The sequence below is a fragment of the Ruditapes philippinarum genome, unplaced genomic scaffold (assembly GCF_026571515.1).
Source record: "Ruditapes philippinarum isolate M1 unplaced genomic scaffold, ASM2657151v2 ctg711_1_1_1_1, whole genome shotgun sequence".
Lineage (NCBI taxonomy): Eukaryota > Metazoa > Mollusca > Bivalvia > Venerida > Veneridae > Ruditapes > Ruditapes philippinarum.
In genome coordinates, this window is record NW_026856903.1 from 100,765 (window position 1) to 121,072 (window position 20,308).

Consider the following 20,308-nt stretch of genomic DNA (forward strand, 5'->3'; position numbering starts at 1 on the left):
GATACTTGTACATTTATTCTGTAAATAATATGAATAATTATATATTGTTCTGGTGTATCCACATCATGCATGTGTGAAAGGTGTAATAAAACATTATATTTAGAATATCAAATTATAAATAAAGAATTTATACATATTACTTCTTGAATACAATGGTTTTACTGAATACATCAAATTCATACCATTCAAAGCCAATACAGTAGTCCCCCCCCCATGGCCAACTACCCATCCCTGATAAAACAGCATTACGCTATGAACATGGCGAGTATTTAAAGTCCATGATTTCATTGCTCGAATGATTTTTTCAATTAGGATGTAATGTAACAGGATGGGAGTTAAACAACAACTACAAAGTCATTTCTAAGTTTATTTCCCTAACTACGACAACAACCCAGGTCATTTATTTTTATGATCTATTTTAATCAATCTCTCTATCGCTTCTCCCCGAAAGGAGAATTGTATATCGATAATATCAACGCAGAAATCTATTAACCAATCACTAGTAAAGAGGCGTTCCTATAGCCAAGAAATATATTAATATATCTTTTAGAGTATAATCAGTAGAACATAAATAAACCAATAACATCAATAACAACAATATCAGTTGTAACTTTAAAGGCATATTGTTACAGTAACCCATTATATTATTTTATATATGTTTATTTACTTACCTATGATTGTTCTTAAATCTTCTAACAATTTTGTTACTAAAGCGCATAATTTCTACACAGTTAAATGCTTTTAAAAGTTTGGGAGGGAGTAAATAATAAAATTCCACTGAAAGTTGACTTTATATTTAAATATTTCAAATATTTGAAAATACCGACTAATTAATTTGCATATTTTTCATCATATGGGTAAGAAAATATATCATATAAAAAACATTGTTTATATTTTGTATTTAAGGTATCTTTGAAAGTTGCTCAGGTAATAATGACTCACATATATCAGTATAACACACGGAGACATGTCGAATCATACCGGATTTTCAAGAACATTTGAGAGACAATTTATCATTTTACAGAAAGTTTCAATATTTCCCATGCACTTTGTAGTCACTTTGTGACTATCTCAGGAGGTTATTGGCATATGAAAGCGGTTAAATAGACTTATTTGCTCAGAGTTATTTGTAAATTTTCTAAGTTCATGTGTCAACAACCTTACATGACAATAATTATCGTATCATCACACGCTGATTTTGAATGTTGCTATTCAATATTTGACATTTGAAATAGGTATATAAATAAATGAATACAGAGTCAGTTGTGCTAAGCGCGTTTTTATCTCATTTTGAAGCATACAGTTTCATCTGTTTTTAAACTTAGAACCGAGGAAAATATTTAGAACTATTTTATACAACAAAAACATCGAACATCTAGAGCGTTCTTCTCGTGCGGTAAGTTATAACGTTATTTATACTCACATGGTATTCTAAATACCTTTGAAGACAGTTAAAAGTCTAAATTTATTTCCGATATGTTAATAACACCGTTACTGCAGCAATAATAAATTAGCTTTGGTGACATTTTGACTAAGTCTTAATTTAAACGAAAGAATTTCAAATAATGTATGCTTTATACATTTGACTGTTTTGCATGATTCTTGTTACCATGGTAATGTTGTTTTGTATAGTGGAAAAGGATTCCGTATTGACAATACAGCTTATTTGCTTCAAGGTTTGGTCAATGTTTAATACAATTATAGCATTTTGCTGGAAATATTTAGTTAAAGGTTTTTATCGAAACAGTTTTTATCTAGCAACTGGCAAAGTATTGTTGTAGGACAAAAGAGATATAAAAATGATATTATAATAGCGAAAGTAAAATCATGAGAAGGTAGAGGTCAGGTACCACAATTTTAAACGTTTATGAAAAATAATAATAAACATTTTTTTTTAAAACTTAAATAACAGAAATGCTTGAGAATAAAATTGAATAAAGAGTAAATTGTTTCATCGGAATTCTTTCTTCTTTTTAATTTACAATTTTTATCATATCGTAATATAGTAAAGTTGTTTTGTACATTGTAAATGAACTTTATGAAATATTTCTATTAATTTATATATATTACCTTAGCCTTCTATAAATGCTTATTCTTTATTTACAACTGTTTAATTGAAACGCTGAAATCCTGTGCATGCGCAATGATGAAATGAACTGTTGACCGGTCAACATTTTTAACTGTTACACTTATGTCGACTTCATGGGGTATTTCCGTTAACGCCGCCCGCCACTATTCGATTATTGAACGTCGATTAGCTTAGTGTACGGTAGTGGTTCGTCTATAAGATTCAGCTGTAAACAATAAAAATAGTTGTAAAAATGTAATTTGTATGTTGTTGTTATATATATTGTAGTTTGATTGCAAAGTATTGGGTAATAAAACAGTTATTTCATGGGTGTTTTTGGAAAGTAAACTGTTGTCCCACAATGTCAAGGACAACAGTTCCAAACGTCATCCCTGATACCTTGGCAACAGTTTTTATTGTTCCACAAACACACATGAAATATCTGTAAAATGTCGAATAGCCGTATAAGTTTCGAAATAACTTTATTTTTGCAGACAATTGGGCATCAAGAATCAATATGATTCTATTAAGTTTAATTTTCAACAATTATCCATGACATAGTACATCGTATGTTAATTATTTTGATTCAAATAACAACAATTGTCACAAAGTTTTTGTACTTTTTTTAGGTACTTGCTATTCATACCCAAGCCGCCATAAACACACATTAATGCAATAAATGCTTACAATAAAGTGGTTCCTATCATGTACGAAAAGTAATAGTCTAAAGTACATACATGTATGACGTTTCATGACTTTCATGTTGTAATATTTGCCTAATCATTTCTCCATGTTAATTGTAGGGTATCACAATCTGATGACAGGTGCTTGCGTCGGTGACAAAATGAAAGAAATAACATTAATCGTTGTTTGTTTGGTAATCACAATCATTGATCCTGTGAATGGAGGTACCGAATATTTACTTTATTTGTCTAAGAAGTAATACTCATATGTAATGTAAAGATTCGACAAAATAGTAATGTCCTACATTTATTATCCTGTAATTCTAATTTAACCCTTATCTTGCTTAATATATTTGAGCTGTCAGCTTTTAACAAACTTGACAAAACAATTTATAACTTTAAGGGACAATTTCAAACTTGGTGTTGACTGAATAGCGAACCGTGCAAACCAACTACATACTGGTATCAACTGCCTCATTTTGGTCTACACTGGTCTTATTTCTAGAAAATTTGCTGTCGCCAACGGACTAAGCGTTTAGAATAATTAATTTAAATCTTCTTTTTTGTACAAAAAAATCATGTTTTGCTTCTAGTTTTATGTTGCTCATACATGTACATGATGTCTCGTGACATCATGGATATCATTAGTTAATACAGTTAATTTTAGTTCGATTGCGTTGGAAGTTATCAGCTTATTGAAACAAACATTATCCTATCTATTCCTGGAACCAACCAGAACTTTGCAATGAATGTAAAATGTCTTGCTCACGGAAACAACGGCTTGCCCGTGACTTGGTTCAAACCAACGCGACCAGCATTATTTACATAACTAGTCTGACATGTTCACCACTTGGCAACGCCGCCACTCTTAATTTTATTCTTATTAATACCTGCTGTTATTAAAGTGTAATAAGAGTGCAAATTCTAATTTCAGGAACAAGCGTGTGCGGAACGAGAAGATACGAAACTGATTTGAACAGATGTTGTAACGGAGCAGTTGCAAGTAAATCAGACGGTAATAGTTGCTGCGGAACAAAAGCATATGACTCCAGATTAAGTCTTTGCTGCAATGGAAAAACGGCAAATAAAGCAGACGGAACAAAATGCTGCGATACTAAAGCATATGATTCCAATTTGAGCTTATGTTGCAACGGAAATACAGTCAGTAAAAGAGATGGAACAAGTTGTTGTGGTACGAAAGCCTATAATCCCACTTTAAGTTTGTGTTGCAATGGTAACGTTGTAAGCAAACGTGACGGTACGACATGCTGTGGGACGAAAGCTTATGACAAAGGTATTAAATTATGTTGCAATGGAACAGTAGCGAGTAAAACTGATGGAACAAGTTGCTGTGGTACAAAAGCGTACAACTCAACTTTGAGCCTTTGTTGCAATGGGAACACAGCCAGCAAAAGAGATGGTACGAAATGCTGTGGTACCAAGGCATACGACCCAAATTTGAGCATGTGTTGTGATCAGGAAAGGGCAAGCAAATCCGACGGGACGAGTTGTTGTGGTACAAAAGCATATAACCCAAATCTTAGTCTGTGTTGTAATGGAAAGGCAGTTAGCAAAGGTGAGGGGACGAAATGCTGTGGTACGAAGGCATACAATCCAACTTTGAGTATGTGTTGTAATGAAGAAAAAGTAAGCAAGGCAGATGGGTCGAGTTGTTGTGGAAAGAAAGCATATTTTCCTGATTTGAGCATCTGTTGTAATGGAAACACTCAAAGTAAAAGAGATGGTACGAAATGCTGTGGCACGAAGGCATACGACCCAAACTTGAGTATATGTTGTAATCTGGAAAAAGTAAGTAAATCCGACGGAACGAGTTGCTGTGGAACGAAGGCGTATTTTCCAAATTTAAGCCTATGTTGCAATGGAAAGACTGTAAGCAAAAGTGAAGGAACCAAATGCTGCGGCACGAAAGCATTCGACTCTAACTTGAGTCTGTGTTGTGATGAATCAGTGGCTCGGAAAGCTGATGGTACGAAATGTTGTGGTACGAAAGCCTACGATCCTAGGCTAAAGATGTGCTGTAACGGTCAAATCTGTTGAACAGGGGAACATTTCTTTCTACTTTTGCCGAGGAATAAGAAAAATTAAATAAAACAAAACATTTCATTGAATATATATGCATATTTATCTAGAAAATCCAAATGTCAAATAAAACAAAGTTCATCTCAAACTGGTGTTGTATCTAAATTTTAACAAAACATTATGTTGTATTATGGATATATTTATAAATATGAACACAGAGCGTGCACTTGTATTATATAACACAGACACGTATTGCTAGTTCTATCGTTTAATGACCACTGAATGTTCAAAGTATAAAGTGGCGGGAAGATAATTGACATGCGAATTACAATATAAGATAATAATATTAAGATTCAACATATGTATACAATATGCAACATTCCCCTTGTTTAAAAAAATAAGCACATTAAGTATATTTCAAATTAATCCCGTTCAAGTATATCAAATATAATTAATGATGTTTTAATGATGACATTGAAATAAACATGTATTATTAATATTAACAAGCAAAACATTTAAGTGTTTTCTAAATGTCACTGATTTACAGTTTCACTCATGGCTATTTCAACAAATGTTATCACTTTGTCAAATCTTTTCCACAGTAAAGCTTATTCGGTTTCACCTCTTCCTGGGAGTTTGCTTGTTGATTTATACAGTAGTAGTAGAGTTATTGACCTTAAGTTGGTAAACGATTCGCAATTTGCAAATTCTCAAACAGTACGTATTTGACCTAGAATCATGAAACTTTACAGTAATGTTGGTCAGCACATCATGGGTTTTGCTTGTTTTTATTTTTTTTAAAGCATACTGTAAGATATAATATTGAGATTTTAAATTCTCTATATTGGGAAAAATCAAGATGCCCACATTGGAAAAGTTGGATGGCGTTTTTATGCCAGGTAGGGAGAGTCATGTACAATTTCCTTTGTCTGTTCGTCTGCCATTATCATCAGATGTTCATTAGATTAAGGAAGCATCTGTGCCATATGGACAAATAAATACATAACTATTTATGAACTTCTTTTAAATGGCCCTGTATTGATATTGGACGTTGTTGAATTTGTGTTTTAGGTATATAGGTAACCATCCTGTTTTCAAAGGATTTAAGTTGACAAGATATCTTGAAACAATAGAGAGTATGGAATAACGAGTAATGAACGAATTGAATAGAAAACTATGATCTGATAAGCATAAAAATATTCCATTAAAAGACTTTGATAAATTAGTAATGGAGATTTATGAATAGCATGGTTATAATTGGAATTTTAGTGACTCGGCATGATTTTCTTGCGCCATAATGTATCACCCCAACACAGCATGTTTGATATTTGATTCCAAAGCTTGAGATTTGATCTAGTTGCGCCGTAGTGTTTAACGCTTGTACAGCGTGTTTGAGAGTAAAAACTGTATAAGCTCTGGTGCCGCAGCATGTTTTTCTTGTGCCGCCGTAACATTTATAGTATATGTAGGAAAAAATGAAATCATCACCTATAACTTCACTTGCCAACAATCTGGTAGTAAAGATCTGTCTCATTTAAGTACATGTAATATGAATATTTCTTTTTATTTCGATTCTTTAGTTAGTAATGCAAATGAATTAAAAAATATGCAGCTTTCTCGCTCTATTCATTGAAGGGAAACCCAACAAATCTTTTTCAGAGGTATCATTGTTATCACTTTCATTTCCGTCGGCAACATCTCTGCCTCCACGAACACCACTGTCACCTTCATCGTCATTACGCTGTTCATCAAATATTTATTATAACTATTATTATTACTACGTATACATTACTCAAGAACTAATTTCATACATGTTTACATGATGAAAATGTTTTACTGTACGAGAGTTTTCAACAAATAACAATATTTTATATATTTCAAAGGGCATGCAACATTAATGAACGAATGGTACTATAAAAAGAACATAAGAGCGTATTGTAAACTTATATTTGTAAAACCAAGGATGGTATTGTCGATTGTCATGGTTTGATGTTTACTTCTGATAGCGCTAGGGACACCGTGTTTTACAAACCACGTTTATCACGTACAATTTCCATTCTACGTAGAAAAAAAGCCATCTCTTCCGCTTAGATTCGTGTATTTCATTGATAACAATCTTTCTTATTGTTTAGATTGTTTTTTATAATACTTTAAAGATCATGTAATTCATTTTTTTATGATTTATATCATAAATATAATGCTCAAATGAAGATTTATCACTATTGTAAGTTCCAAAATGCACTATTTGTAAAGATTTCTTCATGTTAATAAAGGGAGATATTTAAACTTTTATTTTTTAAAAAGTCTAAGTCAATTTTTTCATTAAAAATGAAGACATATATTTGAATGATTAAATATCATGTGACAAATATTTTTGCAATACATATTTTACAAATTCTTCGATGTTTGAAAATTGTTTTAGAAGCATAATTATATACATATGTAAAATTTCACTTAAGTGTGGTAACAACTTTAATTACAACATACAGTTTCGTCAACATGCTCGTCATTATCATTGCCATGTAAAAATAACGATGTTTACCACTACATTACTAACCGCAAATTTCTTGCAAGTCTAAAAGAAGAAAAAATGCTTTACCGAGTTTCCCCACAAATTACAATACAATAAAAAGGAATTCAATGTATGTAACATACTTGAGCACCGTGCTTTTAAACTCTGTGTGTGTACGAGTATTACATTTCTGTGAAAAGATGTACAAATGTATATGTTGAACTACATCATACATAATATTATCATTCATACATCATACTTACTAAATACGGATGAATAATAACATACTTAGTGTCAAACCTAAATATTAATTTTGTTTAAACTTCATTAACTTTATTTGTATTCACTTTATTACATCACTACCAGTCCGCTTAATTAAACAATTACCTGATTGGTGGGTTTAAATTTGACGTTATAAATATGCATGAAATATAACTTGAAAACAAATTTGAGTTATTATATTAATATGAGGTATCCACGACATGAATATGTGAAAGGTGGAATAAAAAAAATCTATATTTAGAAAATCAGTTTATGAATAAAGAATTTATACATGTTACATCTTGTATAAAATTGTTTTACTGAATGCGTGAAATGCATGTCTTTCAAACCCAATACAATGGTCTCTTATAGCCAACTACACATCCCAGTTAAACCGGAAAATGTTGAGTATATAAATTCCATGATTTTGTTGCTCGAATTCTTTTTCAATTAGGAAGTAACACATTATATTTTTTTTAAATATTTATTTACTTACCTTAAGATTGTTCTCAAACCAATTTTGTTCCTAAACTACATAGCTTCTACATAGTTAAATGATTTTAAAAGCTCTGAGTTTGTGGGAAACGACAATTACAGGGAGTAAATAATATAATTCGTATGAAAGTTGGCTTTAATTAAATAAAATGAAAATATCGACTAATAATATTTTGCATATTTTCCATCAGAAGGGAAAGAAAAAAATTATCATATAAAAGGACATTGCTTATCTTTGTATTAAAGGTCCCTTTAAACGTTGCCCCGGTGATTATGACTTACAATATATATCAATATATATATAACACACACATAAACGTGTTGAATTATACTGGATTTTCAGGAACATTTTGGAGACGATTTATCATTTTACAGAAAATTAAGTAATTTCGATATTTTCCATGCACTTTGTACAAATATGATTACCCTGACTATCACAAGAGATGATTGGCTTATGAAAGCGTTTAAATAGACTTATTAAAGTAATTTGTAAAGTTCATGTGACAATTATCTAACATTACACTAATTAAAGTATCATCAGATGCTGATTTCGGTTGATCGTGTTCAATATTTGACATTTGAAATAGGTATATAAATAAATGAATACAGAGGCAGTTGTGCTGGGCGTTTTAATCTCATTTTGAAGCAAACAGTATTATCTGTAGAACCGGTGGAAATATTTAGAACTATTTTATAAAACAAAAACATCACATTAAGCGTGTTCTTCTCGTGCGGTAAGTTATAACGTTATTTATACTCACATGTAATTATAAATACCTTTGAAGAAAGTTAAAACACACATAATTTATTTGCGACATTTTAATTATAATACTGCAGCAAAAATAAATTAGCTTTGGTGACATTTTGACTTGATTTAAACGAAAGGATGCTTTATACATTTGACTGTTTTGCATAATTCTTATCGTGGTAATGATTTTGTATAGTGGAAAAGGATTCCGTATTGACAATACAGCTTATATGCTTCAATATTTGGTCAATGTTTGATACAGTTAAATCATTTTGCTGGAAATATTTAATAAAAAACTTTGATCAAACATATTTTTATCTAGCAACTGACAAAGTATTGTTGTAGGACAAAAGTGATATAAAAAATGATAATAAAAATAGCGAAAGAAAAGACGTGAGAAGCTAGAGTTCAGGTTTCAAAATTAGTAAACGTTTATGAAATATTATGTTTAAAACTTGCTTCAGAGTAAGATATTTCCGTTAACGCCGCCCGCCACTTTTCGATTATCGAACGTCGATTAGGTTAATGTACAATAGTGGTTTGTCTATAAGATTCATATATGTAAACAATTAAAAAAATGTTATTTGTATGTTGTTGCAATATTTATTGTAGTTTGATTGCAAAGTATTAGATAATAAAACAATTATTTCATGGGTGTTTTTGGAAAAGAAAACTGTTGTCCCACAATGTCATGGATATCATTCGGCCTCTTGCAACTGTTCCAAACGTCATCCCTGATTACCTAGGCAACAGTTTTTACCTGTTCCACAAACACTCATGAAATGACTGTATAATGTCGAATAGCCGTATAAGTTTAGAAACAAATTTATTTTTGCAAACTTTTGGGCTTTAAGAATCAATATTACTGACTCTATGGAATAGTTTTCAACAATTATCCATAAGGAAGTACATCGTATGTTTAATATTTTGATTTTAGTAACAACAATTTTCACAAAGTCTCTGTGCTACTTTTTGGTAATTGTTATTCATACACACTTCCGTCATAAACACAAATCAATGCAATAAATGTTTACGATAACGTGGGTCCTACAAGTACGAAATTTAGTATTCTGTCACCGACAATAAAGATGATAAGACGTGGACTTTCATGTTGTAATATGTGCCTAATCATTTCTATATTTTGTAGGGTATTACCATCTGATGACAGGTGCTTGCGTCGGAGACAAAATGAAAGAAATAGGAGTAATTGTCGTTTGTTTCGTAATCACAATCATTACTCCTGTGAATGGAGGTACCGAATATTTACTTAAGTCTTAGAAGTAATACTCTTAAAGTAAAGATTCGACAAAATAGTAATGTCCCACATTTATTAACCATGGAGTAACTTTAGTTTAAACATTACATCGCATAATACCTTTAACTGAACAGACCATTTTTAACAGTAACTTTAAGGGACAAATTCAAACTATGTGTTGACTTCAAATAGCGGACCGAGGATATCAATACAAATTTATTTTAGTTCGATTGCGTTGGGAGATATAAGCTTATTGAAAAATTATCGCATCTGTTTATGGAATCAACCAGAACTATGCAATGTATGTATATGTTTAGTGTCTTGCTCACGGAAACAACGGCTTGCCGTGACTTGGTTGAAACTAACGCAGCCATCAATATTTAGATAAATAGTCCGACGCGTTAACCACTCGGCCACACCGACACTCTTAACTTTATTCTAATTAATCAATCCCTGATATAATTCAAGTGTAATTACTGTGCAAAGTTTAATTACAGGAACAAGCGTGTGCGGAACGAGAAGATACGAAACTGATTTGAGCAGATGTTGTAACGGAACAGTTGCAAGTAAATCAGACGGTAATAGTTGCTGCGGAACAAAAGCATATGACTCCAGATTAAGTCTGTGCTGCAATGGAAAAACGGCAAATAAAGCAGACGGAACAAGATGCTGCGATACTAAAGCATATAATCCCAATTTGAGCTTATGTTGCAACGGAAATAGAGTCAATAAAAGAGACGGAACAAGATGTTGTGGTACGAAAGCCTATCATCCCACTATAAGTTTGTGTTGCAATGATAACGTTGTAAGCAAACGTGACGGTACGACATGCTGTGGGACGAAAGCTTATGACCGAGGTACGAAATTATGTTGCAATGGAAAAGTAGCGAGTAAAGCTGATGGAACAACTTGCTGTGGTACAAAAGCATACAATCCAACATTGAGCCTTTGTTGCAATGGGAACACAGCTAGCAAAAGAGATGGTACAAAATGCTGTGGTACCAAAGCATACGACCCAAATTTGAGCAGGTGTTGTGATGGAGAAAGGGCGAGAAAATCAGACGGGACTAGTTGTTGTGGTACGAAAGCATATTACCCAAATCTTAGTCTGTGTTGCAATGGAAAGGCAGTAAGCAAACGTGAGGGGACGAAATGCTGTGGCACAAAGGCATACAATCCAAATTTGAGTATGTGTTGTAATGAAAAAAAAGTAAGCAAGGCAGATGGGTCTCGTTGTTGTGGAACAAAAGCATATTTTTCTGATTTGAGTCTCTGTTGCAATGGAAACACACCAAGTAAAAGAGACGGTACGAAATGCTGTGACACGAAGGCATACCACCCTAATTTGAGTATGTGTTGTAATGGGAAAAAAGTAAGCAAGTCAGATGGGTCAAGCTGTTGTGGCACGAAAGCATATTTTTCTTATTTGAGTCTCTGTTGCAATGGAAACACACCAAGTAAAAGAGACGGTACGAAATGTTGTGGAACGCAGGCATATTTTCAAAATTTAAGCCTATGTTGCAATGGAAAGGTTGTAAGCAAAAGTAAAGGAACCCGATGCTGCGGCACGAAAGCATACGACCAGAACTTGAGCCTGTGTTGTAATGAATCCGTGGCTCGGAAAGCTGATGGTACGAGATGTTGTGGTACGAAAGCCTACGATCCTAGGATAAAGATGTGCTGTAACGGTCAAATCTGTTGAAAACTAGAACATTTCTTTCCATTTTTGCCGAGGAATAAGAAAAAAAAGCATTATTTTATTTTCATTAAATCTATTTCTACTTTCAACTTTTTCACTTTTGATTATTTCGGAAACATGTTGTTATTTCTATACAATTACGTGCATATATAATTAAAATTAAAATATTATTCAACAGGTAAAACCAAATGTAAAATAAAATGAAGTTCATCTCATATTGGTGTTCTATTTTACATGTTTAAAAAAACCTTACAAATCCAGTATAATAATACAATACAATGCAATGCAGTGCAATACAACACAATACAAGTCATGCGTGACAGATTCAGTCTCCGTTCTTTTGCGCCGCCAATTTTTATTCTATTAAAATTGAATCGTAGTTGGGACATAATTGGATATCTTTCTCAGTCATTATTGAATATTAACACGACATAAAGATTCTCATTTACCGTCCAAAACTTGTTGTTTAAATGTGAGAAAATGTAAAAAATAGATAAAGAATACAAAGTTTGCAAGGTCGAGAAAAGTTTTGTACAAAGTGTTTGGAGTTATTACATGCATATATAATGTTATTTTGATTTCTTAAATAGTATTCAAGTATCTTGAATTTTCGTAACAAATTAAACTTTTACCTCAAATAGGCGTGTTTTGATGTTTGTCCAACCCTCCCTTTTGCGGCGTCAAATAATGTCCCCAAAACACTGTTTTTCGATTGAGAAATGTTGTTAAAGAGTGATCACTTTTTCGACGCCGCTCCCTATCCAAAAGGTACATTAAGGGATTGCCAGAAGAAGGATGTGCCCCCTTCTGTTTTGGGGGTTGAAGGGGGCCCGTAATGCCCCTTATCGCCAAGAAAATTTTGGACATATGACAGGCTGAAAATGGTCTCAGGTAGATCTTCAGGTAACTTGTAACCAACGCTGAAAGGCTTTCACTCTGTCTGAATTCATTTATAAGTTGCAGCACTTTGAAACAATGCAAAATAGTGATATTTGGCAATTTTGAGACGCCCCTATCGTTATCATGGTAACAAGAAATTTAAGATTGAGCATGCTGTTACAAAGGCTATTGTCCAGTCAACATTTATGCAAAGTTTCGTCGGTATTGAAGCATTTTTCATAGTTACATAACAGATTGAACTTGTAACAGGCGGCTTTTCAATAAAAACGGTCATTTTTATTTGTTTGGGTCGTCAGACAAAACAAATAATGGTAGCAAACTTTCCAACCCTGATGCTGTTAATTGCAAATGCCTAAAGTAGTTCGCTTTTTGAAGCGGTTACTTCCCTTTATATGTACACTAACGCCGAAAATGTCAGGGGAGATCACTGCGTAAAGATTGTCAAATGACAGGCGCATCAATTTTCAAGCAAAATAGTTCCCGAATGGTCGAAGATTTCTAATATTGTTTTATTAAAGATAGATAAACATGCTTATAGTAAGTTCCAGGATTATTTACATCTGTGTTAAACAACATGTTTAGCGTCGAAATAATAAATTTAGAATAATATGGTTTTCTTCAGGCCGTTAACATATAACTTCACCGTGGCTGAGGGGTTTGCACGCTCGCTTAGGAAGCGAGATGTCTGGAGTTCAAATCCCAGTTAAGGCAACTCATATTTTTCAATTGTTTAAGTCAAATAAACATTGAATTGAATATCACAGTTGCAATTAGTCTTATAGTCAATTTATTGTTTGATTTTATTAACCTGTCAATTACATACTCATTATACGGTCAATGCACAGAATATATTAATATTCGATATATGTTCGGTAAATTCCGTGAGAGGTACGCAGTAAGATGTGATTAAATTATCTAGTTTTTATGAATTAGTTACGCTGACCGTTTTAGCGCAATAGGGTAAACCACGGATATATAATATCAAAATGTCCTGCTTGTTGTAAGATCGAAACAGTGTATGTCTAAGGTTTTTTTCTTATTCATAACTATTTTCAAAAAATTTGAAATTATGGTTGTTCTCTTTTAATATGTTTTAGTTTAAACATATTTATTGCATATATTTTAATCATACATTATACACACAGTTTCATAACTATACTAACATAATACACGCAATGGATTTTGACGGAAGCACTAGGTGCTTATTAAAGTCAATCTCAATTATTGATAAATTACAATAAAACTTATACATGGCTGGTAGATGAGCAAGTAAAGAGCATATAACAAATGTGTACCACAACCGCTTCTATTAATTGTATACAAAATATTTTTGAAAACAATACACACAACTAGGACATGTGGTAAGGCTCTTGCATTATTTGTAATTGATAGATATTTTGATATAATATATTAATAGAAAAAAATAAAGAAAGAGAAAAAGAAGAAGGAAGATTAAGATGAAAACCAACGTTTAGAGATGAAGAGATAAATGAATATTTAGCACATAGACAGTATAAAAACGATTATTATTGTTTAAGTGTTTACCAGTGTAATTGTTAAGTCGTAGACAGTACTTTGCAACATTTACTCGTCATGCAAACCTCGCACTATTATGTATTTTTGGACGGCCAAAAATAACTCCGAATTGTCTGATTGAGAAAGAGAAACAACCCCAAACAGAAGAGTATGAAGAGAGACATTTTGAGTGATTTGACGCACTTTTGTAAAAAGGCATGTTCGGTGGCAACTATAAAAGTGACATTCGAGAAGATAGTGATAGTTGTTTTCAGGTTGTCCACAATGGCAAAGGGTAGATTGGACTATATTGCGAGTGAAAAGGTGATGATTTGGTTTGGTACAATTCATGCGAAGGTTAGCATGTAAGACCTGTGCCATTCGTGATCCGCTGTAAAAATAAGCGGGCGTACTATCACTGACTGGCATAACTTTACTTTTAAAAACATTTAAAGTGGGTGAATTTCTTACATCATTCTGTTGATAGGTTATTCCAATCGCGAACTGTCACGGGTAAAAAAAAATGTAATATTGGTTAGTTCGGGAATATACAGGTCTCAACTGATCTGGGTTTCGAAGGTTGTACGAAGACGTTGATCCAATATTTGGGGGAACGAGATTTGTTAGATATTCTGGTGCAAGACCATTTATCATCTTATAAAACAGTATAAGCCTGTGAACGCGTCGTCTCTCTTCTAGGGATGACCAATTCACTTCCTGTTGAAGTTTATCGAGAGAGACCAGTTTGGTTGCTCCCGATACAATACGAGCACATTCGTTTTGGATCTTATCAAGAATATCCTTTTCAGCCATAGAGCAATTATTCCATATAACATCAGCATATTCTAGAAATGGTCGGATGAAAGAAGTGTATATTACTTCAAGGGATTTCTTATCAAGAGTAAATTTCAGTCTACGCATAATGTGAACCCGTTTCCATGCTTTATTTACTATAAAGTTAATGTGTTCATGCCAAGAGCAGTCATTTGAAAGAATGATACCCAGATGTTTGTGGTGTCCTACTTCCGGTATAATATGGCCATGCATGTTTAGAGATGGGTGGCTTTGCTGATGCATTTTTCTACTTAGCAATAGGCATTCGGACTTTGCAGGTTTAAAGTTAACTAACCACGTATCGGCCCTTTCTGTTATTTTTAGGATATCAGATTGGAGGAGTTCTACAGCAGCATTTGGGTTTTCAACAACAATATATAAACTGGTATCGTCAGCAAAAAGACGGATATGACTTCCAATGTCAACGACAATATCATTATAAAAATAAGAAACAATAGGGGTCGGTCCTAAAATTGAGCCCTGAGGAACTCCAGCATTTACTGCATCCCATGTAGATTGAGTAACAGGTAGCACAACGCGTTGTCGTCTTTCGGAGAGATAATTAGAAAACCAATCTAACAATTTACCCGAAATACCAGCACCAACAGGCCTTTGTGCCACACCTTATCGAATGCCTTACTTATGTCAAAGAAAATCGTTCTTACTTCTAAACCATCATCGAGCGCTTTACAAAATGTATCATATAAAAGTGTTAACTGATTAACTGTGGAGTCACCTGGTCTAAATCCAGACTGAAAAGGGGACAAAAACCGGATAGCGTTTTAATGATTATAGATGTGTTTGAAGATAACTCTTTCGAAAACCTTTTCAATGCAACTGAGTAATGAAATAGGTCTATAGTTGACAGGGAGACAAGTGTCACCCTTTTTGTAAATAGCACAGACATTTGCGTCTTTCCAAGTTTCAGGGACTATACATGAACGTAGAGAGTGATTAAAGATAGAACATAGAGGGATTGTTAATTCAGCTGATGATTCTTTGAGAATATGGTTGTTTATTCCATCTGGGCCCGATGCTTTTCCTGTAGAGAGATTATTTAATGCGTCTTCTATTTCCTGTGGACTAAGAACCAGAGATGTTAGGAGATTAGTGTCAGTTGGAGGAGTTGCTTCCGAGACTTGCTTACCACTATCATTCAGTAAAGTTTGGCTACAAAAATAGTTGTTCACAGTCCAGCATTTTCAAAGGAATCGTGTATAAGATTGTCAGTATATGGGCTTTTTAAAGAAGGTATATTTTTGTCTGTATTTGGTGAAATAAAATACTTAAGGGTAGACCACCAAGACTTAGGTGAGAGAGGTTCGGATTTAAGTTTATTTGCCATTTGTTCATAATAATCAAGTTTAGAGCGTCGCATTAATGTGACGGTGTCATTACGAAGTCTCCTAAATTTTGCCCAAGAGGATTCGCTGTTAGTTTGTTTGGCCTTCCTGTATGCATATTTACGTTTTCTAATAGCTTTACGGACTGATGTATTCATCCATGGTACATCGTTAGGACGTATTCTGACAATTTTATTAGGGATACATTTGCTGCTGATTTCTAAAATATTTTCTGTTACATTGGTTGCATGAATATTGATGTTCTCATGGTAACAAGAGTCGAACTCACCTAGTGCTTGTTTCAGAGTGTTAAAGTCACAACGGTCATACATCCATATGTGTCTTGAATAGGAAAGCAATTTTGGCTTGTGAAATTTCAACAGAGCAAAGACTGGACAGTGAAACCAAACATTTTGGTCAAGAAAATGGTCACCGACCCCAGAAAATAAAACATTTTCAGCTTTAGATACAAATATAAGATCTAGAGTTGAGTTTGAGTTTTCGGTAAAATGTATGTGTCGGTTCATTAATAAGTTGCACAAGATCGTTCTCTCGACAGAGTGAAGCTATATTTAAAGATGCATTACGATTTTGAGTATTGAAATTAAAATCTCCCGTGATGAATATATCGAAAAACCCAGTATCGACAGCCAGTGAAAATGATTCTTCTATTAAGCTATTATAAATTGAATCAGAGTTAGGTGGCCTGTAAAAGTTGCCAAAAAGTATCTTTTTGTTGTTATGCAATGTAACCTTGACCCATAAGCATTCTAGGTTATTTGGCTCAAGATCAGCTCTATGCTTGAAGTGAAAGTGGTTTTTAACATATATAATAATACCTCCATGACTGTCTCCGTATCTGTCTTTGCGGAGAGGCAAATGAAATGTAGGAATTTTCAGATTTTCATCGGAGACAGAATCGCTTAACCAAGTTTCTGTGAAAGCTAGAATATCGAAGTCCAACAACTCAACAGACAATAAATCTATCTTGTTGTTTTTTGCACTCTTTTGTAAATATACTATATTTTTGTATGTATAACATTGTTTAAGAAATGATACTGAAAATTCATTCGGATACAAAATGTGACAATTCAGTGTGTCTTAGTTGATTCAATATCCATGTAGACATTTTGCAAGCGCTTGACCATTTTCTTAAAAATATACCTAAAAATAAAGACAGAATTAGTCTAAAATGAATGTCAACAGACGGGATCTAACATCGGACCTCTCATACATTAGGTAATCACTTAACCGACTGTGCGATTGCGGATGTTACGAGAACTAACATTAAGTTATAGGGAGTTTTCCAAACGTTAGTGATATACTCCATATTAATTCTCGTAAAATGAACGGACAAAACCGAAGTGGGATAGAATATTTAAATGAGTGCTATAATGTATTCATTATTGACAGGTCAATAAAATCAGACTATACTACAGTTAAAACACTGGAAAACACTGGCGGAACTATACAAAAACAAATTGGTTTATAATCTCACAACCTTCACCTTTCTGACATTCTGAGACCCAAACAAATTCAGCGCCTTCTGTGCTTTGATAACAATATGCTCATGCGGCAACTTTAGATGCTCCTTTTCTGAACTCAGCCGTATGACTTGTTATTTGTTATTGTTGCAGTCAAAGAAGAGTCAACAATATAAATGCTGGAAACGGAAGAGGCATGTTCACCATGTCACGAAAAGGAAGTTAAGATAATTCTGTACAAAAATAAGTTTAATGCACAGCAATATTTTCTGTGATAGCATGCTGTTAATATTCTTAGCATTTTTCAACATATAATTGCTTATAATCTGAAAAGTACAGACATAGATATATATTTATATAATAGTAAATGTCGTAAATGTATGGTCATTCTTGTATGAAATGGCTGTTTATGCCTGAAAAGGACATAAACAAACCCTTGATCATTTAATTAGATAAGTAACAACAATTTCTGGTGTAAATCATTTTAATTCATATATCAAAAGGTTTAAATACAGCGCAGAAATACATAAATGATCAACATAATTATTAAAAACAATTACCTATAATTATTAAAAACAATTACCTATAAAGGACATAGAAGCTCTGAAAATTTAAATAAATAAATTAAAACAATAATTATTTCTGGCGTAAATTATTAAAGTGGGCATGCGTAAGATGGTTTGTCTGGGAAGTTTATGAAAAATTGGTGTCCGGCATGTAAGTTATATATAAATAAAGACACATGCAGTTGTTACGATGATGAATGGGTGATATATAGGATTGTTGTTTGTATATCGGACTGTTATAAATAATGGACAATTATACAAATACTAGGGAAAAATGACGCATAAAATGAAATTCGTAATAAAACGAATATCAACCACCTGATATAAACAATCAAAAGAAAATTGACGTCGCCATGGTGACACATTCTGCACATTGTTTTAAGTTGATTTATAAACGTAATGTTCAACCATTACAACTTACTGATTATTTAATTTTCAATTTTGGTTATCTGAATTTCATGATCAATTATGTCATAATGTATAACATTTCATGTAAAATGTACGATTAAAAATAAAATAGAATAATATGAATGAATATAAAAGTTTAAATGCCTAATTTCTTTGCCACATCACAGAGATACACGCACTGAAATATTTTAAAGAAGCTTAATCTACATACACTAAATAATAAACCCGCAAGTTCACATTTATCTGGCCACATTATTTTAATAAATTAATACAAAACAACATAACAGAATTCATAATCCTGATATTTCAAAATAAAAAATAGAAATAAAGCAACGAAGTGTATACTTATAAAACGTGATGCGACTACACGGATGAAACTGCATGGGACATACATGTAAATTCCGCAAGTCCTAGGGATGAACAAAAACGAATTTCTTGGTATTTTGAAGTTTAATTTCCAGATCACGACTGTAATTATGCCATTTTAAATTCACCAGAGCACAGTTCAGTCACCGCATCACTTTCGGTACACTATTCAGGCAAGTTATATATATAGAGGATATTGAATGAGTGTAAGTTCAATACTGAATTTATTGCACGAGTTGAATAAAATTATATTATGCGAGCCTCTGGCGAGCATAATATTATTTTATTCAACGAGTGCAATAAATTCAGTAATAAACTTACACGAATTTAATATTCTATTTATCACATACCCAAAATAAAGACCGTTTCAAGTGAAATAAGAGTCATTTTTCATTGACGCGCCTATAGTATAACGCTAACATTTAGCGCGTCTTTACACTATGTTTGTATAACGCTAATGACGTCACGTCAAAATATATGCACGGCCGTGCAATACCATATTTACGGAGTCGCAAAATCGGCACGGGTGTGTGATAAATGGTTAAACTCAATATACATTAAATTTCAGTTTGTTTGTGTGCAATGTATTTATCTCATTATATCGAGAAATGTGTCTTGATTGTTGTACAATGTTTGCACGATTTTTCATTTATTTCAACGTCTTAATGATTCATTTATCATTTTATGGGCAATCCTAGGGTAACATAAGACATAATAATTAATTTTATAAAAAAATATTGTGTTGCATATGTGTTTCAAATAAGCAGAGTTTATTCCGCGGAAAATCCCGCGGAAACAGCTGAAAACCCGGAAAAGATAAAACCGTATATAATATGTCTGACAACAATTTGTGATTTGTCCTCATCCGAAGACTGACGGAAAGGGCCGAAAAGGTACTATTGCAATATCACATGTATCTTATACCAAATCCAATGTTTCAAGATCACAAAAATGATTTAAATATTCTAACAATTGAAAAGTTTTATTCCCTTGTTAATTCTTTTTTTCTATGGAAATAATGTAATGCAAGTTATTTAAAATTTACAGATTTTTGCTCGACTGAATTAATCAAATATCCTAGATATAAATTATATTATAAAGTTTTAAAGTAACGTTTTACGGGATATCTTT

The 20,308-nt window shown here is 32.9% G+C and overlaps 3 protein-coding genes across 3 annotated transcripts; 2 read left to right on the forward strand and 1 right to left on the reverse strand.

Moving 5' to 3' along the window:
• The first annotated feature begins 2,780 nt into the window (after window positions 1–2,780).
• Window positions 2,781–4,897, forward strand: LOC132748089 (galaxin-like). Its single transcript, XM_060737635.1, has 2 exons — window positions 2,781–2,976; window positions 3,686–4,897. The coding sequence occupies exons 1-2, from the start codon at window positions 2,859–2,861 to the stop codon at window positions 4,807–4,809; spliced, it is 1,242 nt and encodes a 413-aa protein (XP_060593618.1). The 5' UTR covers window positions 2,781–2,858; the 3' UTR covers window positions 4,810–4,897.
• Window positions 4,898–5,650: 753 nt separating this feature from the next.
• LOC132748096 (galaxin-like) lies at window positions 5,651–12,096 on the forward strand. The gene is made up of 3 exons (XM_060737643.1): window positions 5,651–5,690; window positions 9,955–10,059; window positions 10,560–12,096. Exons 1-3 carry the CDS (start codon window positions 5,651–5,653, stop codon window positions 11,762–11,764), a joined length of 1,350 nt encoding a protein of 449 aa, XP_060593626.1. The 3' UTR covers window positions 11,765–12,096.
• A 2,587-nt stretch (window positions 12,097–14,683) lies between these two features.
• LOC132748097 (uncharacterized) lies at window positions 14,684–15,253 on the reverse strand. The gene has a single exon (XM_060737644.1). It carries the CDS (start codon window positions 15,251–15,253, stop codon window positions 14,684–14,686), a length of 570 nt encoding a protein of 189 aa, XP_060593627.1.
• Between the last annotated feature and the right edge of the window lie 5,055 nt (window positions 15,254–20,308).